At 34.6% G+C, this 20677-nt stretch overlaps 1 protein-coding gene across 1 annotated transcript in view; it reads right to left on the bottom strand.

Annotated features, from left to right (window-relative positions):
* The window catches only part of LOC114335970 (snRNA-activating protein complex subunit 4), a 78295-nt gene extending 58112 nt beyond the window's left edge, over positions 1–20183 (bottom strand). Inside the window, exons 1-3 of the mRNA XM_028286271.2 lie at positions 19959–20183; positions 19843–19905; positions 6405–7083 (exon numbers count right to left, since the gene is read on the bottom strand). Coding sequence (XP_028142072.1) covers positions 6405–7083; positions 19843–19905; positions 19959–20015 — 799 coding nt within the window. The 5' untranslated portion in view covers positions 20016–20183. The remainder of the gene's footprint in view (positions 1–6404; positions 7084–19842; positions 19906–19958) is intronic.
* Between the last annotated feature and the right edge of the window lie 494 nt (positions 20184–20677).

Raw genomic sequence — 20677 nt, 5'->3', positions numbered from 1 at the left:
ATTTATAATTGGAACATGTAAAAGTATAGTACTTAAGGTAGTCTCAAAAAAAGTTTCAGCCAAAAATATTCATTTTTGTAGAGTTTAAGTTTTTTTGCGTTGGCAGCATAACTAAGTCCAGTCTCATCTGAAATCAAAAAGTTTCTTGTAGTTTATACCTCTGGCTAGAATATGAACGAAGGAATTAAAAAAAAATGAAATTTGAAGATTTTACATAAGTTTAAACACATTTTTGACCCCAATTTTTCTCATTTTTAAAGTAGTTTTTTTTATAAAACAAAAATGACCTCATCTAATAAAAAATCCTTTGTTGATTCACTAGCCAGAGGTATAAACTACAAGAAACTTTGATTTCAGATGAGACTGGACTTGTTATGCTGCTCACGGCAAAAAAGGGCTGTTGTCGAAAAATTGCAGTCAACTCTACAAAAATGAATATTTTTGGCTGAAATTTTTTTGAGAGTACTATACTTTTACATGTTTCAATTATAAATAAAAATAATTTTTAGTTTCCAAGATATAATTTTTTAAAAAGTCACTTTTTTTACCTGCAAGCATTGATTATAAATATTCCTCTGCAAGACAACAACTTAACAAATTGTTGATTTCAAATTGTAACAGTTGTTTTGCAAAGTATGCTGCCCTCTTGTATTTTCTGTGTTATCTTCATCATACAATTACTTCATCTAAAAACTTTCTGCGATATATTCGCAACAACAAAAACAAACAAAACAAAAAAAAATAAAACAAAAGTTTAACCACCTTCACACCACAGAATCAAGCAATCAAGTTACACAAAATTATCTTTCTAAATGAATACTTCCAGAGAAAATGTTAAATTAATCTTTGTACAACACAAAATTACAAAGAAATACAACTAAAATTATCTAAAACTCATTAAGAACAGATAGAATAAGATTTATCTTTTACACCCAGTAGCCATATTGACATATTGATTTAATTTTGAAAACGATTATATTTAAATTTGGTAAATATAACTCCGTACGACCACGCAACTTGAAACACAAGTACGCAAACACGGTTGCGTGAAGCGTGGCTCGCAATCGTGAAATTTACGAGACTTGCTCGACCTGTAGATTCTTGTGTGTTTATACGTTATCTTTTAGGTTCCACTATTTAAGTTATGGGATCTCATCGTGCCTAAAATGATTAGCAAATTTCACCTACACTGGCTCTTAGTCTACTATGGATATTTATATTTTAAATACTGGCAGCAGTTTATTTGTTTTTGGGGTTTTAGTAAATATTTAGCTTTTAATGAAATAATTTAGTTAAATAATTTTGGCTTAATTAAAAAAAATTAACGAAAAGGATATAATTGTCATTCCAACATAGTTTTAATTCCAAACAACTTTTCACAATAACCTTTTTCGACATTGTTAGGTTAACGCTTTCATCTTAGGTTTTAGACCACGCAGAGCATTTTATGAAGAATAATTTTTTTCGTAAAATTCATAATAAAAGAAGTTTCCCGTGTGGTTCCAAGTTACGCAGACACACTGTATAATATCAATACACCAGTTCCAAAGTGTAACAAGTCAAAAATCAAAAAACACCTCGAATTGATAAATTTTGGAATGTGGAGCTCGTAAATATTGGCTATTGAAGCACTTTCTAATCTGATACTTAACTCCAAATCACTAAAATTCAGACTTTTTGGACCTGGAATGACGATATGAATGATTGATATGAATGACTGTAGGTGATAGCTCAAAAATCTATATATCACAATTATCCCTCTTCACGGTTTTATTCTTAAGAAATCTAAACCCATTACTAAAGAAATCAAATATATGCATATATTATACAGGGTGTTTGGTAAAGAATGGGCCATAGCTTAACGTTAGATTCCTCAGCTTAAAATACATAGGTCGATTTAAGCTAACTTACCTTAGTAACAAAGTTGATAATAACCGAAATACAGGGTGTCAAAGTTAAACTTTTATTTTATTTATTTTTGAATATTTCCTGACAGGCAAGGGACAAAAACACAAAATTTGGTAAGTGGTGCTGGTATTGTACAATCTACTAAATTATGTTAAACAAACGTTTCTGGCTACTACCAGAGGCGTACGACGGGGGAACGTGAATTGTTGACCCTTCCCAAATTCTAGGCCACTGGCGGAATTGCTATTTTAGTGCAATCTTTTGATTCTCCAATACTTTCTATGTAAAAAACATACTCTTCATTCGTAACGATAAAGCTATTATTTTTCGAGATATTTGAAGCTAAAAACGAAGGAGCATATACATTAATCAAAATAAGTGTGCCTTTTCATTTTTAACTTCAAATATCTCGAAAACTAATAACTTTATCGTTACGAATGAAGAGTATATTATTTGCATAGAAAGTATTGTAGAATCTAAAAATTATGCTAAAATAGCAGTTTCATCAGTGGCGTAGAATTTGGGAAGGGTCAACCATTCACTTTCCCCTGTCGTACGCCTCTGGTAATAGCCAGAAACGATTATTTAACATAATTTAGTAGGGTGTACGTGCCTACACTTTCTGTCAAGTATCACACGGATATGTCAAATTATTTTAAAGTATTCTTTTTTTTTTAATAATTTATTCTTTATTTAAAACTTTAAGAACTATGTGTGCCCGGTACTATAAAACTATTTGACATATCCTTATCGTTTGTGGTTAATACCAGAGGCGTACGACAGGGGAAAATGAATGGTTGACCTTTCCCAAATTCTACGCCACTGATGAAACTGCTATTTTAGCATAATTTTTAGATTCTCCAATACTTTCTATGCAAATAATATACGCTTCATTCGTAACGATAGTCATTAGTTTTCGAGATATTTGAAGTTAAAAATGAAAAGACACTTATTTTGATTAATGTATTATGCTCCTTCGTTTTTAACTTCAAATATCTCGAAAACTAATGGCTTTATCGTTACGAATGAAGAGTATGTTTTTTACATAGAAAGTATTGGAGAATCAAAAAATGGCACTAAAATAGCAATTCCGTCAGTGGCGTAGAATTTGGAAAGGGTCAACCATTCACGATCCTCCGTCGTACTCCTCTGGTAGTAGCCAGAAACGTTTGTTTAACATAATTTAGTAGATTGTACAAATACCAGCACTACTTACCAAATTTCGTGTTGTTGTCCAATGCCTGTCAGGAAATATTCAAAAATAAATAAAATCAAAGTTTAACTTTGACACTCTGTATTTCGGTTATTATCAACTTTTGTACTAAGGTAAATTAGCTTAAATCGACCTATTTTAACCTCAGAAATCTAAGGTTAAGCTATGGCCCATGCTTTGCCAAACACCCTGTATACATAATATTTTTGCGGCAGTTTCTTCCAAAATAACTCGAACAACAAATATAATACAGAAAACTAAAGAAAAACTGTTAAAGGTAAAAACTTTCTACGATAAGAATACTGGCCTGTCTCCATCAAAATGACTTACTATTAATTTATTTATGAATTCAACTTTACACTATCATTATTAAAAATGTATTGAGAAAATTGTGAACCTGTGACTGAAGTAAGAATGAATAAATAGTCTCCGCAATGTTAAGAATAGAACATTGCGGAGATAGCCCCATGTACTTCTTATGAACGATAGAATCGCGGCGATGCCACGTCGTACTGACTAGAATGAATCGTATATCGGCAGTCGAGTATCCACCAATGCGCGAGAGGTTTGTCAACACTGATCTCCGTAAGAGTAACGTTCTATTCTTAACGTGAAACAAAGTATAGGTCAAGACAAAGATGACAAACTCAAAAGATGATTTTTGTGTAAAATAAATACAGAATATTTGCAAGTTGTTAGATATGGAGAGAAATGAGAAGCCCCAGATGTAAACAATAAATCTGAACGAGTACGGCCCTGAATGACCTAACGAAGGGTGTGTTTATTTCTGGTCTCAACAAAATTGCAAATTTTGTGCAGAAAAAGTAATAGTTTATTTATAAATAGTTCAGTGACAAGTTTATTAGATACCAGTACGTGCATCCATCGTATTATTTTTGTTTAACATAACGTGGTAAACCAGTTTTGGCTAATTCTTATTTAATAACATCAATAAAGTACGATATAAGCTACAATTTATTCCAGTTCTGTTACTGGTTTAATTACATGCTTAATTACTGGTCAGGTCCGTATTAGTTTTGAACACATGTCTCGTGTTAAATTTAAAAATGGAACCTAACATTTCGAGTCTCTCTGACTCGCAACATGTACAACAACCTCAGACAAATACCAATAAAACCTATTCATTAGCAACTTCTACACCTTTCCTGTCGAAACTGCAAGCGATTGTCTTCAGCGGCTTAGAAAATACGAAGCTGCAAGATTACTTAATTCCGTTGGGCAATCTAATTAAACCAAAAAATATTATATTTTCGTCTCGATTATCGAACAATCGGATATGTATGTACCTTTCAAGCAAACAACTGGTGGACGAATTTATGCAAAAGCACAGACAAATAAAAATCGAGAATAATATTGTACAAGCTAGAAGACTGATTTCTCCAGCCGAACGTATCGTTTTATCAGGCGTATGTCCCAGTATACCACACAGTTTGTTAACTGATTATTTACAAAAAATAGGACTTAATCTTCTCTCCCCAGTCACCTTCCTAAAAATCAGTTCTAATCTTCCTGAATACAATCATATTTTGAGCTTCAGAAGACAAATATACGTTAGTCCTCACAATGTCTCCTTACCCGACTCATCCTTTTTAGACTTCGATAATACAACATATCGAATTTTCTTAGAAACTATGGCCTGTTATACCTGCAAAAAGGCTGGACACATCGCCACAAACTGTCCCGATAAAATGGAATCAATAGCAAATTCAAATAACAGTCAACTGATCTCTTCTTCTTCAACCGAAACTATGCCTCAACCTACAGCTACAATTCTATCTCACGAACTAATTCCTATCGAAGAAAGCTCAGCAAATAATCTGAACAATCCTAATATAGAAGAAAGTCAAGAAGTTAGCACCATGCACACCTCCATAGCCATTAATGTCGACCTTCAGTCGAAACGTAGTATCAGCGAGGTTCTCACTTCTCCAGAAACAAGTCATACAGCTAAACCCTTTACTGTATCTACATCTAAACCTAAAGCCAAAAAGATTAAAAGCGACGAGGAGCATGTAGCATCAAAATCATCAAAATCATATGACCTTGAACCTGTCAAAAATTTTATCGAAAATCATTCGACCCATTTTGTCCTCAATTATGACCAACTGAACCTTCTTATTAGCAATATTACTGGCGCGAAAAATCCTATTGATATCATTATTCAAGATTTTACTCCCGACCTAATGCGATTACACCATATTATGTTAACTGAAGTTTATACACAATTGAAAAACAGATCATCTAAACGTTTTATCACCACTCTCAGAAAGAAAATCCTACGACACTTGGGTAACGAGGTCTCTGAATCCGAGGGCGAGTCATCTCAGGTTAGCCAGTAAACTTACATTTTCATATAATAAAATTCACTAAGCTACTGGAGTAGAATAAAGATAAATTTTTCCATCGACTACCAACCTTTCAAACACTTATTTCTGAATTTTCTATTGCGATTTTATCTGCTAAGCTCTATGCAGTGCTCAAAGCTATCATGCATATGAATTCTAATGGCATTTCTAATTCAGTTAACTTAATTAAGTGACTCACTAAGCGCTCTTCAAACCCTTAAACAGATATATCCGCAATGTCCATTTTGAGAAACACATAAAATTCGAACTGATGCAGGCTCAAGAAAACGCTAGACGAATCAGATTTTTATAGATACCATCCCACATTGGCATTGCAGGCAACGAAAAAGCCAACCAGTGCGCGAGTGAAATTGCCGTATGTGCTGATATAGAAAAGATGTGACATGTACATTAAGAATCGTGTTTTGTGCAAGTAGACAAACCTAATGTACAAGTAATTTATTGAGCACTAATTACTCAATGGACAATATTGTAACATTTCTAAAATCTATAGGAATATTTTATAGAATTTGCCTTTGTATTCTGTAGCCGCCGCTAATCACCATTAAGGTGGATGCGGCTATACTTTCTAAATAAAAAAAAATAAATCTGAACATTCTGTTGGAACTACTTTCTAGTAACATCCTTCATCTCTGCTTTTTACAATTTATAAGGCAAGAAGACAACGAATCAAGAAAATTCCAACGAAAGTTAATTCCGTGTACTCAAAATATGAGTAAAATTAAAAATTAAAAAAAGACGTCTGGAGACACAAAAACTTATGTATCGGGATGGTGGATCACCTCTGAACCGAAATGAAACATAAAATGCTGTTTTTTAATTCGTAACATATTATATATAATTATATATTATGTATATTCACTTTAATGCCAAAAGATTTAAAAAGAAAATTTTACCTCTAAAAAATACTTCAGCTACTCTTATCCAATTAATGCGTTCATCTGATCCCAAGGGAGGAATAGGTAGATTATCCGTGTCCTCAAACCGTTTCTGTTTCTCTTGCAACTCTATAATTTTTTCATTTTTGTTCCTATCATTGGAACCTTCTAACTTCTTGATTTCATTTCGGATATGAGTAAGTGTATTTATACTATAGTTTAGTTTAACAGCTCTAGTAACTGAATCACATTCATGTGAAGACCATCTGTTAAAAGATTTTAAAGAATCATAAATGGTCTGTTCATCACATAACTTTTTTTGTAAAGCCTCATCATTTAAAGGTGCTGGAAAATTAAGTTTATCTTTAAAATAAGGTGCACCCAGTCTCCAAGCTTTGGAAGATCTAGTCGTCGATTTTTTATTATTATTTTTTTCGTGAATTATCCTATTTATATCTGACATATTACTCTGACACTCTATTAGAAGATCTTTGAATTTCTTGTAATGTTCAATGAGTGACATATTCTTCTGCCTATTGAGGATCAATATGTGTTTAAGATCGAAGTCTTCACATGAATCTATTACTGATTTTTCTTCTGGTGTTAAAGATGTTAAGACACTATACTTGTACTCAGTTGAAATTACAGGCTCATAATTGTCTTCAAAGCTAGAGTCTAGTTCATTTATACTGGAGACCTAAAATTAAAGCCGAAATTATATAAATAATCATATGAATTTAATGATATATGTACTATCATCTATATCAGTTAACTGAATGTGCTATACGCTATGAGTCTCGCTGGTATCGCCAACTAGTGGATTATAAGTGCCACTTTTACTGGAAATTTAATGATAATTTTTAGTATTGCGAATAACAGCAAATAATTGTTTCAAATTTATTATTTAATTCTTATCGTCTAACATTTACAATATAAAGAAGTAATTAGATTTTTTTTTAAGATTTTGCTTATTATTTTGTTTATTTATTTATTTATTATTTATTGACGGACCGAAGTCCATTAGTACATAATACAATTTAAATGTCACACAAACTAGAAAAACAATTCAAAATAAGGTCTAGTACAAAATTGGTAAATACATAATAAACAATAATAAAATTACTTGCTCTCATTTAACAATTGAGAGCTAGTCCTATAATATAAAGTAATAAAATCTAAATATCTAAAACATTTTGCAATTGACAAAGACAACTTATCTTAGAACGAAGACAATAACAGTAATTGACAAATCAGTCCTGAAATTAAAACATTAAGTTAAATATAAATGTAATAATTGTGTGGAAAACGCAGTAAAGTCGTTCATAAAGAAATCAACATGCGGAGATAATGTGTTTGCTAATTTAATAGTTTTACAGAGATAGGAACTTGAACCATAGTTTGTAAGGTTAATGACCAATTTTATTTAAGAGTGAGATACAGAATTTATAACCATGAATTAAGTTATATAAGAAGCAAAGATCTTTATGTTGACGACGACTCTGTAATGAGTCATGTCGAATAATTTGCAGTAAAGACTCATAACTTTGACCAGTGAAATGCATCTTATAAGCATAATAACGTAAGAATTTACGCTGAACTTGTTCGATTTTATTAATGTGACAATTATATTGAGGTGACCAAACACATGATGCATAATCTAAATGTGGTCTAACCAAAGAACAATAAAGATTTTTTAAAGAACGACCAGTCGTAAAGTCATAGCTACATCTTTTAACAAAGCCAAGCTTCTTTAATGACTTAGAAACCATGCTATTAATGTGTAGGATGAAATTCAAGTTAGTGTCAGGAATAACACCCAGATCTATAACTGAGTCAACTAATTGTAACCTAGTGTCCCGTATATAGTAAGAATTATTTTCAAAGTTTCTCAGTCGAGTAAAAGTTATAGCATGGCATTTGTTTGCATTTAAGTCCATGCCATTAAGTGAGCACCATTCCACAAGATTATTAAGATCTGATTGCAAATTGTAGCGATCCAAATCAGAGGTAATTATGTGAAATAATTTAAGGTCATCAGCAAATAGAAGAAATTGAGCAAAATTGAAACTTTTATTTATGTCATTTATAAATAAATTAAAAAAGATAGGTCCTAAGTGGGAGCCTTGAGGTACCCCCGATTTAACTATAATTTCATTAGAGAAATAATTCTTAATACGAACTATCTGCCTTCTATCTAATAGATAATTTCGAATCCAACTAAGCAAAGGATCAGAGAAACCTAACTGTTCGATCTTATGTAACAATAACGTATGGTTGACCCTATCAAATGCCTTGGAAAAATCTGTATAAATCGCATCTACCTGTTGTTTGCTTTCCAAGGCTTCATTTAAGAAGGAGGTATAATTTAACAAGTTCATTTCAGTTGATCTCCCCATAACAAAACCATACTGTTGTTCAATTATTACGTTTTGTATAGTAGGCTTAATTTTGTCACATATTAAACTCTCGAATAGTTTAGGTATAGTATTAAGGATACTAATAGGTCTGTAGCTTTGAACCCTGCTTCTATCGCCATTCTTGAATATCGGTGATATTATAAAACTAACTTTCCAAACGGAAGGGAATTCACTGGTTTGTAATGATTTTTGAAAAATAAAGAATAAGGGACGAGCAAGATTAAAACTACAGTATTTCAGTAACTTGGGTGGGATTCCATCAGGCCCTGGACCCTTATCTATGTTTAGCTGAGATAATTTGGTATATACCTCTGAAATAGATAAGTCACAACCAGCAATGTTAAAACTAGTGTTAGCCCTTGCACTACTTGGAATAGGACATTCGTCCTCACTATATACTGCAGCAAAAGTACTGAGCAAACATCTTGGCTATGGTAGGACCATCGGAACTGGTTTGGCCAATAGGGTTTGAAGTGTTCAGAATGCTATTATTGTTCCTTTTAGAATTTACGAACCTCCAGAAGCTTTTAATGTTACTGGGAAGTGTATGTTTAACGTTTGCTACAAACTGATTGTATGATTGACCTGATAAAGACTTGAATATCGACCTTAATCTAGAAAATTCATTATAGTCTTGAGGTAACCTGGTCACTTTAAATTTCTTATGAGCTTTATTTTTAGCAATGATGCAGTTTCTTAACCCTCGGGTATACCATTTAGGAAAATTGCCGGTATAAAACTTTTTCATTGGTACATAAACATTGATAGCGCCATACAAGACATCATAAAGTATATTGACCATATGACCATTTTGACGTTGGAAAACCAACTATAAATTTATAAATGTCTAAATATTTTATGCTGTCAAAGGCCACACTTCCAAAACTTCCGGTTCCTCAAAAAAAAAACGCATTTCCACTAACTTCCGAAAAATCGCTTCCACTTCCGCCCTCTCCAAAAGTTGAAAAGAAGTAACGCTAGGATCTCTCCCACTCTTAGCATTTTTTTTTCAATTTTGAAAAAATTGGCTGTTAAATATTAGTTTCCATCTTTCCTACTTCTGATACTTTGACAATTATCGTGTAGATGCCGCTTAAATTAATAATATTAAAACAAATTTTAATATTCAAAACATAAGTATATTTAAGGTAAAAATACATGCCACAGCTTTGGCCAACTAATATTTTTTCCTATTAATATTTTTAATTTCAATGTTTTAAATTAATCACTTTGACATTTATGTCAAATTTCCAGCCGAAGTTCACCTATTTGTAACTCTTGGCGCTCACGAACTTTTAAATATCCCCTCTACCTACAAGCTCATAGCGCATAGACTTTGTTGTAATTGTAAAACATGAAGTTTCAAACATTAGGCATTTAGTCACACTCCACTTGCGATTTTTAGTCGCAAAGATTGAGCACACATATTGTTTCAAATACAACTCAATCCATTTGCGACTAAATAATCACAGCGGTTAAGAAAACGCAACCTGTCCTATTTTTACTGCGACACGATACTCGCTCAACCACAATGAATCATACGGATAAGCATAGACTTAAAACTAAAACAATAGTAATCAATAAAGAACCAATCAGATGTAAAATAGAAATTGATGGTATCAGTATTGAACAAGTAATGCAAGTAAAACACCTTGGAATTACTTTGTCAAGTTACGGAGACCTGGACAAAGAAGTGAGAAATCAAGTACAAAAAGCAAATAGACTGGCAGGATGCCTTAATAACACTATATGGCAAAACCGACATATTAATCACTGAGATGAAGTCAATAATTTATAAAACCAATGTAAGACTAATAATGACATATGCATCAGAAACAAGACCCAATACAGTCACAACACAAAGACTACTGGAAACGGCAGAGATAAGAGTACTGAGAAGAATTACAGGAAATACTCTGACAGATTGAAAGAGGAGTGAAGACATTGGAAGGCAATGTAACGTACAGTGTATAAACGAATGGACACTAAATAGAAAAAAGAATGGAATAACCACATAACCAGAATGGGGGATACACGTGTGGTCAAGATAGAAAGAGATAAATCACGAATCGGTAGAAGAAGTATCGGCCGACCACGGAAAAGATGGAGTGACAACATTCGATAGAGGTATCAATCCGCCAATGAACAAGCAGACTTGCTTATAAAGAGAAAGAAGAAGAAGCTTAGACATGCATCCACTTACAATTGTTTAGTCGTGATTCTGAAGCTAGATAAGCCCTAAACCATATTTAATTTTCAATTATTTTTGAAGTTATACTTCTTTAGGCGCGATTGAGAGTAAAATTTCATAATACTGCGCGCATGCGCTCAGACAGTATGGCGTTTAGTTGCTGAATCTTTCAAGTTATGTATGAAGTATGAGTATACCAGTGCAAAAAAAGGTGTGAAAAGAATATATTAGTGTTTTTAGTAAATATATTTATTATAATTTTTGTGTCTTTGGATTTGTCTTCCTCAGGAGTAAGATGAGTATTATTAAAACATTTTATTGTATATTTATTATACTTCAGCTTGTCTGTTTGTTACCGTGAATTGTCATTAGCATGAATTATCATACGTCCGAACCGATACAGACACAGTCCTCGTAGCGTATTTGGTATAGCATTCGGCCAGAGATCGAGAGGTCTTGAGTTCGAGACTGGAGCAATCCTATACTTTATTTTTATTTTTTTGAAAGCGGTAAGCACAGAATTAGTTTGGTGTTTAAAAAAATTAAATCAAACTGTTTACTATCGAACAAGCGAGACGTGGCGCGTGACCTTGTCGTATTGTGCATTTATCGCTGTGTATTTTCGGGCAAGGTCAGCCGCCAGGACTCGTTTGTCAGATAGTAAAGTATATTTATTTTTAAGAAATCATATAATAGAAGTATGTATAACTTCTTACGTGCGTACAAAGAAGGTATTCGGCCAGAGATCGAGAGGTCTTGAGTTCGAGACTGGAGCAATCCTATACTTTATTTTTATTTTTTTGAAAGCGGTAAGCACAAAATTAGTTTGGTGTTTAAAAAAATTAAAACAAACTGTTTAAAGTATATTTATTTTTAAGAAATCATATAATAGAAGTATGTATAACTTCTTACGTGCGTACAAAGTAGGTACACACACATTCTTTTTTAAATGAAGGAAAGAAAATGTTTTTCTTAGTAAGTACATATCCATAAAAATATGAATTTAAAGAAAATGGATTTTCTCCTTCATCCCTTCCTGCTCATCAGTGTGTGCTCTAGCATTAATATGGTTAATAAATTAATTTGTTATATTAAATTGACTGCTACAAGAATGTGAGTGTGTGTCTTTCGTACATATACGAAAAATGTCATTTAAAGGGCTTTCATAATATTCATCTCGTATTCCATCTTTTCTTCTAACAAAATTGTGTAATACACAAGATATCACAATGTCATCTAAATTTGTTTCTACTAAATCTAATGCCCAGTGAAAAATGCGCCATTTATTTGCTAAAACTCCAAAAGCATCCACATCCAAATGTGGTTTCCATGTGAAAAACTGATGTAATTTAGCAATTTATAAGTCGCAGTGGAGGCACCTTCTAGATTTTCTGTGACATCGATTTTTTGTTGCTGCAACTAAAAATCACAAGTGGAGGGCTAGCCTAAATGACCTGAAAATCATATATAACAGTTGTCAGATCCACAAATGCTGATACTGAGCTTGTTTTGTGGAATAAAACAACACAGTGAAACACAATTAGTTGTGTTGAAAACAACTAGACCGGACCTTGAGCTGGGTCCCTCCAACCAGCAAACATTATGAGAGGTTTGTGGGCGCAGTAATAAGCACTGCCAAGAAAACCATCCCTAGGGGGTATCGCAAAGAATATGTGCCTGGATGGACTGAAACATGTGAAGACTTATACACGAAGTTTCTCGAAAGTGGTGACCGAGAAATAGCCGATGAGCTTTTACACAACATCGATACAGCTAGACGCCAAAAATGGATAAAGACTGTCGAAAACCTTGACTTCAAAAAATCAAGCCGGCAGGCATGGTCCTTGTTGCGGAAAATTGGAGGAGCTAACCAGCTGGAATCCAGAGAGTCTAAAATGTCTCCTAACAAGGTTGCCTCCCATATAGTATCTCTATCCAGAGCTCCACGAGATCGAACACATACTACCAACGTGAAAAGAGACTTAAGGGCATTAAAACAAATGAACAGAACGAACTCCGAATATTCAGCAAGAATACTTATTTCTGAAATCACACATGCGCTGAAAGAAATGAAATCAGGTAAAGCACCTGGCTTTGATGGTATCCATCCAGAGTTCTTGATACACAGTGGTGCATACACGAAACAGTGGCTTGCAATGTTCTTTAATGATATACTTCAGTCAGGTAACATTCCTTTCTCACTTAAGCGAACAAAGATAATTGCAATTCCGAAACCGGGCAAATCAAACGATAAGCCAGAAAACTACCGCCCCATAGCTCTACTCAGCATGGTATATAAACTATTAGAAAAGCTTCTCCTCAACAGAATTAGTCACAGGATACTAGAAAATGTCCCCATTGAACAAGCTGGCTTCCGCCCTCATCGAAGCTGTACGGACCAAGTGCTGTTATTAACAACTTTTATAGAAGCTAGTTTTCAAAAGAAACAAAAGACAGCAACAGTATTTATAGATCTAACAGCAGCATATGATACTGTTTGGAGACAGGGATTAATATATAAACTGGCTCGCATTATCCCCTGCAGAAAGATAATTAACCTCATTGACAACATGCTGACCAACAGAGCCTTCCAGGTTATAATGGGAAAGGAGACGAGTAGACAGATGAAACTTAACAATGGTCTTCCACAGGGTTCTGTCCTTGCCCCTTTACTTTTCAGCCTCTATATTGCTGACATGCCTGAAACCGAATCTCGGAAGTTTGGATATGCTGACGACTGGACCCTTGCAACAAGCCACCAATCTTTAGAAACTACAGAAATCACTCTCACGAATGACTTATCCATCCTCAGCGAATACCTTAAGAAATGGAGACTACAGCCAAGTACTACAAAAACTGAAGTATCAGCTTTTCATCTAAACAACAAGTTGGCAAACAGAGAATTGCGAGTGTATTTTAATAACAAGCTGTTAAAACACAATAAATACCCGAAATACCTTGGGGTTACTCTAGACAGAACGCTCACATTCAGAGAACACCTGACGAAAACAGCAGCAAAATTGAAAACACGCAACAATATAAGACAGAAACTCTGCGGCACTACATGGGGGTCCACAGCATCAACATTAAGATCCTCTGCTCTTGGCCTGATATATCCGGTGGCAGAATACTGTGCTCCAGTGTGGCTAAATAGCAGGCATACCCACCTGGTCGACACCCAACTAAACCGTACTATGCGTATGATAACAGGCACAATTAAGCCCACCCCTACAATGTGGCTACCTACCCTTAGTAATATAGCACCACCCAACCTACGCCGCGAACATGCATTGGTTAAAGAATATAACAAAATAATGGACAGTCGCCAGCTTCTAGTCCACAACGACATCCCCGATATTCTTGGAAACCGTCTCCGATCCAGGTTACCCCCTCTACAATCTGCTCAAGCGCTGCAGCAATCCAACTTTGACTTAAATACCCGATGGAGAGAAGATTGGGAAAGTAGGACAGATCCGCATTACCATAGTCTACCGGACATCATAGGGAAACCTGGCGAATTTGAACGTCCCCGTAAGATTTGGGCAGCCCTTAATCGAATTCGAACAAACTGTGGAAGATGCGCCGACTCCCTCCACAGATGGGGTAAACTCCCCTCGCCTTCTTGTGACTGCGGCGCTGCAAGACAGACGATCAGTCACATTGTTCAGGACTGCCCACGCAGAGCATACACAGGCGACCCTATAGACTTTGTAATGGCAACCGAAGGGTCAATCGAATATATAAAAAAATTGGACATCTGTTTGTGATGCATTGTATAATGCATAAATCTAAATATATTCTGTGATATACTTAAGCCATACGCTAAATAAATAAACAATTAGTTGTAAAAAGTTCAAAGATTAGCTTTAGTCGGACTTGTAAGTACACTGACCCCACTGAAATCTCGGAAGTCATAGTACATCCTACAAGTAAATAGGAGGATATATTGATATCTACTTAGCTTAGCTTACTCAGCTTTGATGGATAAAGTTCTGTGGATAAAGAAAATATTTGGTAACCATAGTAACATAGAAAAAGTTATTAGGAGTGTCAATGTAGAGTTTCACATCAAAAAATTATACCAGGATTCCAGTCTCGCACCCTCATCAACTGTCTGTATTAATTCATTCGCTGCCGGTCATACTCCAGCCCATGATATGGTTTCTTCGGTCAGGTGCTGTGCACACGCCAGTAAGTGATATGGTTACTTCAGTCAGGTGCCATTCAACAAAATGGTTCCTAGCTGAGTTCCATTCTCTTTGAAAGGCAGTGACAGTGTTGGGTAGTTAATAAAAAATCTACAAAGATATGCTAAATATTCTTGCAAGTTTCAAAAGAGGAAGATGAACACTGATCAGGAATGCCAATTTCAGTGAACACCCCTGTAAATATCGATACAGTTTATAACATGATATTATAAGATTGTAAAATTGGATTAAACCAAATCTCTGAGGTACCGAATATTACATACAAATATGTTCATCATAATATGATATTATGATATTGCACATCAATGGTTGAAAGGTAAAAGGTTGTAACCCACAAATCAACTTTTTTCAGGAAGTAGAAAAATGCTCTGTTTAAGTAATTTTATGAGGAGTTAACCTAATAATTTTTTTCATTAATTTATAAATGAATAATTATTAAACTACAAATTGATGAAAAAAATTATTACGTTAATTCCTCATAAAATTACCTAAATAAAACGTTTTTTCTACTTCCTGAAAAAAGTTGATTAGTGGATTACAACCTTCTACCTTTCAACTTTCGACGTATATTCATAAAGATATTACTGATCATGGGATTCGAATACCAAGATCCAGCAGAGGACAATCACAACGCTGCAAGTCCTTCTGGGTCGCCAATAGAAGAAATCCTTGCCAATGTACTGTAAAAACAAACCTCATGAGCTGCATATGGAATGTTAAAACATTATATGAGGCAGGTAAGACTCAAAATTAAATCAAGGAGATGGATAGACTATTAATAGACATAAAGGGAATAAGTTATTTTGATGGACCCAGTAAGTTTCTGCCAGTCAAATGATACACAGACATGTAGTTCTAGAGACCCATATTCCAGTACAAAACTTATGTACAAATTCAGCAGTTCTAATAATTTCCTTTATTGTATATATTGTTCCTCTCTTTCTTTACCCTTAAACGCCCAAGGGTGGGTAAAAAATGTCCACCTAATGCGTATTCCCTTGTAACATATTTATTACGTGTTTAAAAAAATTATTTATTGTTAAAAAGACAGCCCTTTATCGAATGATAATTTGGTTCTACTGAAATTTTTGAAAATAAAAGTAGCATCTTGAGTTAAATATGGGTGGGCATAAAAAGTACACCCTTGGTAAAACTTGTTACTAAAGGGTTCTATATAATTTCTCGTTGGTAGGAAGATAATCCATATAATTATCGACGTATAATTACATAATCTACATAATTATCTGCCAATGAGGAGGTTGAAAGGAAGAATGTGGAGAAAATCGACAAATCTGAATTACTGGCTTTTACTGGTATGTTAATCTTGATGTACATTGTAATTTTGTTGTACCTAAGGTTTGTAAATTGTTTATTTTAATATTTTATAATATGCTGTGTTTATTAAGCATACGGTTCTTAAGTTTAATCCATTTTAAACAGCTCTCAATAAATATAATAGCTATTTTCGAGGTGGACATTTTTTACCCACCCTTGGGCATACGTGGAACCTAAAAAAGGTTGGGCGTTTAAGGGTTAACAGTCTCAAAATAGATTGAAGAACAAAGACTGCAAAACTATGTAGGACAAAGGATAGAGTTGATGGAAGGAGATGTAGAGGAAAACCTAGGAGAAGATGGAAGGACCGCGTGGCAGGGGACTTGAGAGAGAAATTTATAGGTAAAGAAGAAACAATCAACAGAAATAAGTGGAGAAGAAGAGTCAAGAAAAGGAAGAGTGACTCATGAAAAGGGAAAAGCTGAGGAAGAAATTATGTCAACGAATATAGAAGCATCTATATTCCTTGGTTAAAAGCGTCCTCTATGCTTACTAGATTGCATAGGAAAATTATGTGAAGGTCTTATAAAGAAACGTCTTGAAGACGAACTTGAAGTTCTGGGAAAAATTTCAGATACACAGTATGGTTTCAGCAAAGCCAGATCGGCTATAGATGCAGTGAAGAAGATCTCTGACACCGTAAAAAGATCAGAAAAAAGATGGGCCATTCTTGTGATGTTCGACGTGAAGAATGCCTTCAATTCTGCAAACTGGCATCACATACTAACTAAGCTCAAAGTGGCAGGAGTTTCAGACTACATCATAAATATTATAAATAAATACCTGACAAACAGATATTTAAATGTAGCATATAAGACAGACATGAAATTCTCATCAGGAGTACCGCAAGGGTCAGTCTTGGGACCTACTCTATGGAATATACTGTACAACGGGGTATTAGAAATAGACTACGGGCAAGACACCTATACCATAGCATATGCAGACGACCTTGCAATCCTAATAGAGTATAACATAAATGGGGATATTGAAGAAAAGGTGACAAGTTGTTACAGAAAAGTCAACAGGTGGATGATAGAGAATGACCTAGAGTTGGCAAGTAGCAAAACAGACATAGACATAGTAATACTAAAGGGACCAAGACAGAGACCAACTTTGAGTTTTGATTTAAATGGTAGCATTATAGAACCGAGTAACTGTGCTAAATATCTGGGCATACACCTTGAACAGGTTTGAGATACACGAAACACCTTATTCGTGGTGTGCAAGTACTTGTAAGGGAAACGAGAAACAACCGTGTGCAAGTCGCGGAGAAATATTGCAACTATCTTAAATAATTCATATTGTCAAATTGACGTATATTTCATACCTTCTGTCATTGAAGCAGAAAAATTATATATTGCTCCACAATATTGATATGATATGCAATTATTATATAAAGGTAAATTTAATTAATTGTATTTTGCTTGCAGTACTGCATTTTAATAACTAATTTTATTTACTACATACAATTGTTTACGTTTGCATAACATAACCTGCATCTTATTTTTTCTTCTTATTATTTTTTTGGACTATGGCCTTGACAATTATCCAGCAACCAGGACTAATATAATTGGCCAATATAATTAAAAGTGCGAATAAAAGTACAGAGCGTAGAAATAGAGGTCGTTTTGCTGAACTTGCACGGTCCCAATAAATGCAGCCCAGAAGGCTGAACAGAGAATCGCTGGTATGACAAAGATTATGCCAAACATAGGCGGACCCAGTAATTACAAAAGAAAATTATATCTCCGGGTAGTACAATCCACCCTCCTATATGGGGCACCTGTATGGCTTGAAGCGTTGAGATTAAAAAAATAAGAGGAAATATTAACGAGAACCCAAAGAAAACCCCTCCTAACGGTAGTAAGTGCATACCGAACTACATCAACGATAGCCCTACAGGTGATTGCGGGTACGCTCCCCATTCACCTCCTAGCAAAAGAACTTAAGATCATATGGACGGCGTTATGCATAACTCGACCAAGCGCCATTTCTTTAATATCGAGATAACAGCGGATTCTGGTGACACATAGCTAAAACTATCTTGGAAAAAATCCCTATTATTGTCACGTTAACGGTTACTAAGAAAAACAAAATTAAACCAAGCGGCATTAATCCACTGACCATTAAGAGACCATTAAGCAACCAAGAAACGAAAAACTTTGAAGCCATTTATCTCAAAACTATGTTTTGGCGCTTGGTCGAGTTATGCATAACGCCGTCCATATACAAAAATGATAACGGCATCTAATAGGGGTGAAAGCCAAGGTAAGGGAACAAATGATAAACGAGTGGCAACAAGAATGGGAGGAACAGATAGAAAAAGCACAATGGACGAAAACACTAATCCCAAATGTGAAAGAGTGGTACCAATGTAGGTTTAAAAGAACAAATTACTTTTTTACTTAATTTCTGACCAGACATGGCTCATTCAGGTCTTACACATATTGCATAAGGAAAACTGAAGATGACTTATGTATAGAATGTGAAGTGAGTGACGACACAGATCATTGTGTATTCCACTGCAACGTTTTCCACGATAAACAACAAGACATGAGAACAAAACTAGGCGAGACAACACCAGAGACTATAATGAATGTAGCCATGCAAAGCAAAGAAAATTTCAATGTGATAGTAGACATAATAACAGAGATAATAAAAAAAGGAAACATGAGAGGCAAGATGGGAGAGTGACAGAAAATATTTTTAAGGATATTTTATCCCTTATTTTATCTATACATCTTTTATCTATACACTGTTTTATGAATACCTATTTTATATTATTTAGTTGTGTACACTTATGATTCTTTTTATTTAAACTTTTTTCATATACTTTCCTTCTGTACACAGTACTCAATGTTTTATTTCTAGAACAAATAAAAGAATAACTACTCCTCACAGTCGGCTCCACCGACATGGAGTAGAGATAGGGTCAGTAGCAGGGCATCCGATGTAATGTTTGCTAAAAATACGAACCAGGTGCCCACGGCTGGAATGAGGGGGTTTTAGTGGGTAGGCAGTTACGTTTTCATGATTGATTCGCTCGGATTCACGGGTGTCTGAATCCCACACACCAGGGTAGAGGGCAGAACACCAGCTTCTTGGGGTGTTGCAGTCTACTCTAAAGATTTCCTCCTCCCACAAAAAAAATATTCCTTGCTTGGTTACATGATATAGGTAATGGTTAATAATAACTGGATATGTAGATGGATAATAGAGTAGACAGATACTTGGAGGCTGGAGGTGAATGCTGGTGGCGATCAGGACCTGACTTGTGCACTAATGCTAATACTATATTTACTTACATTGTCCTCCTCTTCACTATCGTCAAAATCAATAAAACCCTGATAAGCCTCGTCAAGTTTTTCCTGAAATTTTATATTATTTATTTTCCATATTAGTATTAATATTAATAGCTTACCGCTCTGCATTCTTCTAATGTTTCTTCTAGTTTTCTCAAATCCGCTTCATCATCCATCGTACCGAAATTAAGCGGAATTAGATACCTTTCTTTACCTGTTTATAGTTATCAATGTTTAATTGATATCAATATTATTTGATTTTGATACAAATTAAGATATCAAAAAACGAGTTGTCAAAAATACATAAACATACATAAATATGAAAACAATCAACGAATCAACAAAAAGGTAACTGTCACTTTTTACTTGTCACTGTCAATGTCACAAGTCACAACATAAAGAACGGTCTTAGGCTACGGCTCCACGGGCTGGAAATTGACGCTAGCAGTAGCCGCAAAACGAACTTAAGGTTCCGCAGAACGGAATAGGAATAGCCGAACTGTACCGACTACAGGGGCCTGATTCTAATTCATTTCGACAGTCGCAATTTCATTTCGACACCGCCATGACAGCAACTGGGGATATTAACCTTATCATGTTGAGACTGCTCAGAATTTGGGTTGGCGCTTCGGTTTCTTGGATTTTGTTGATAGTCTGGGAAAATTATCGAAATAATAGTACCATTTTTGGGAAAAATTATTTACCAGCTATTTTATTGCTAAAATCGAATCTTAAGATTGCATATATTAGTAATATGGGGTATGACAAGTCCGCAGAAAGTGTGTTATTTTATTTATAAACAAATTAGGGAATCCAACGATCTGTCAAACTATTCCAA

This window comes from Diabrotica virgifera, chromosome 3, assembly GCF_917563875.1.
Source record: "Diabrotica virgifera virgifera chromosome 3, PGI_DIABVI_V3a".
Lineage (NCBI taxonomy): Eukaryota > Metazoa > Arthropoda > Insecta > Coleoptera > Chrysomelidae > Diabrotica > Diabrotica virgifera.
This window is presented reverse-complemented; position numbering and strand designations above follow the sequence as displayed.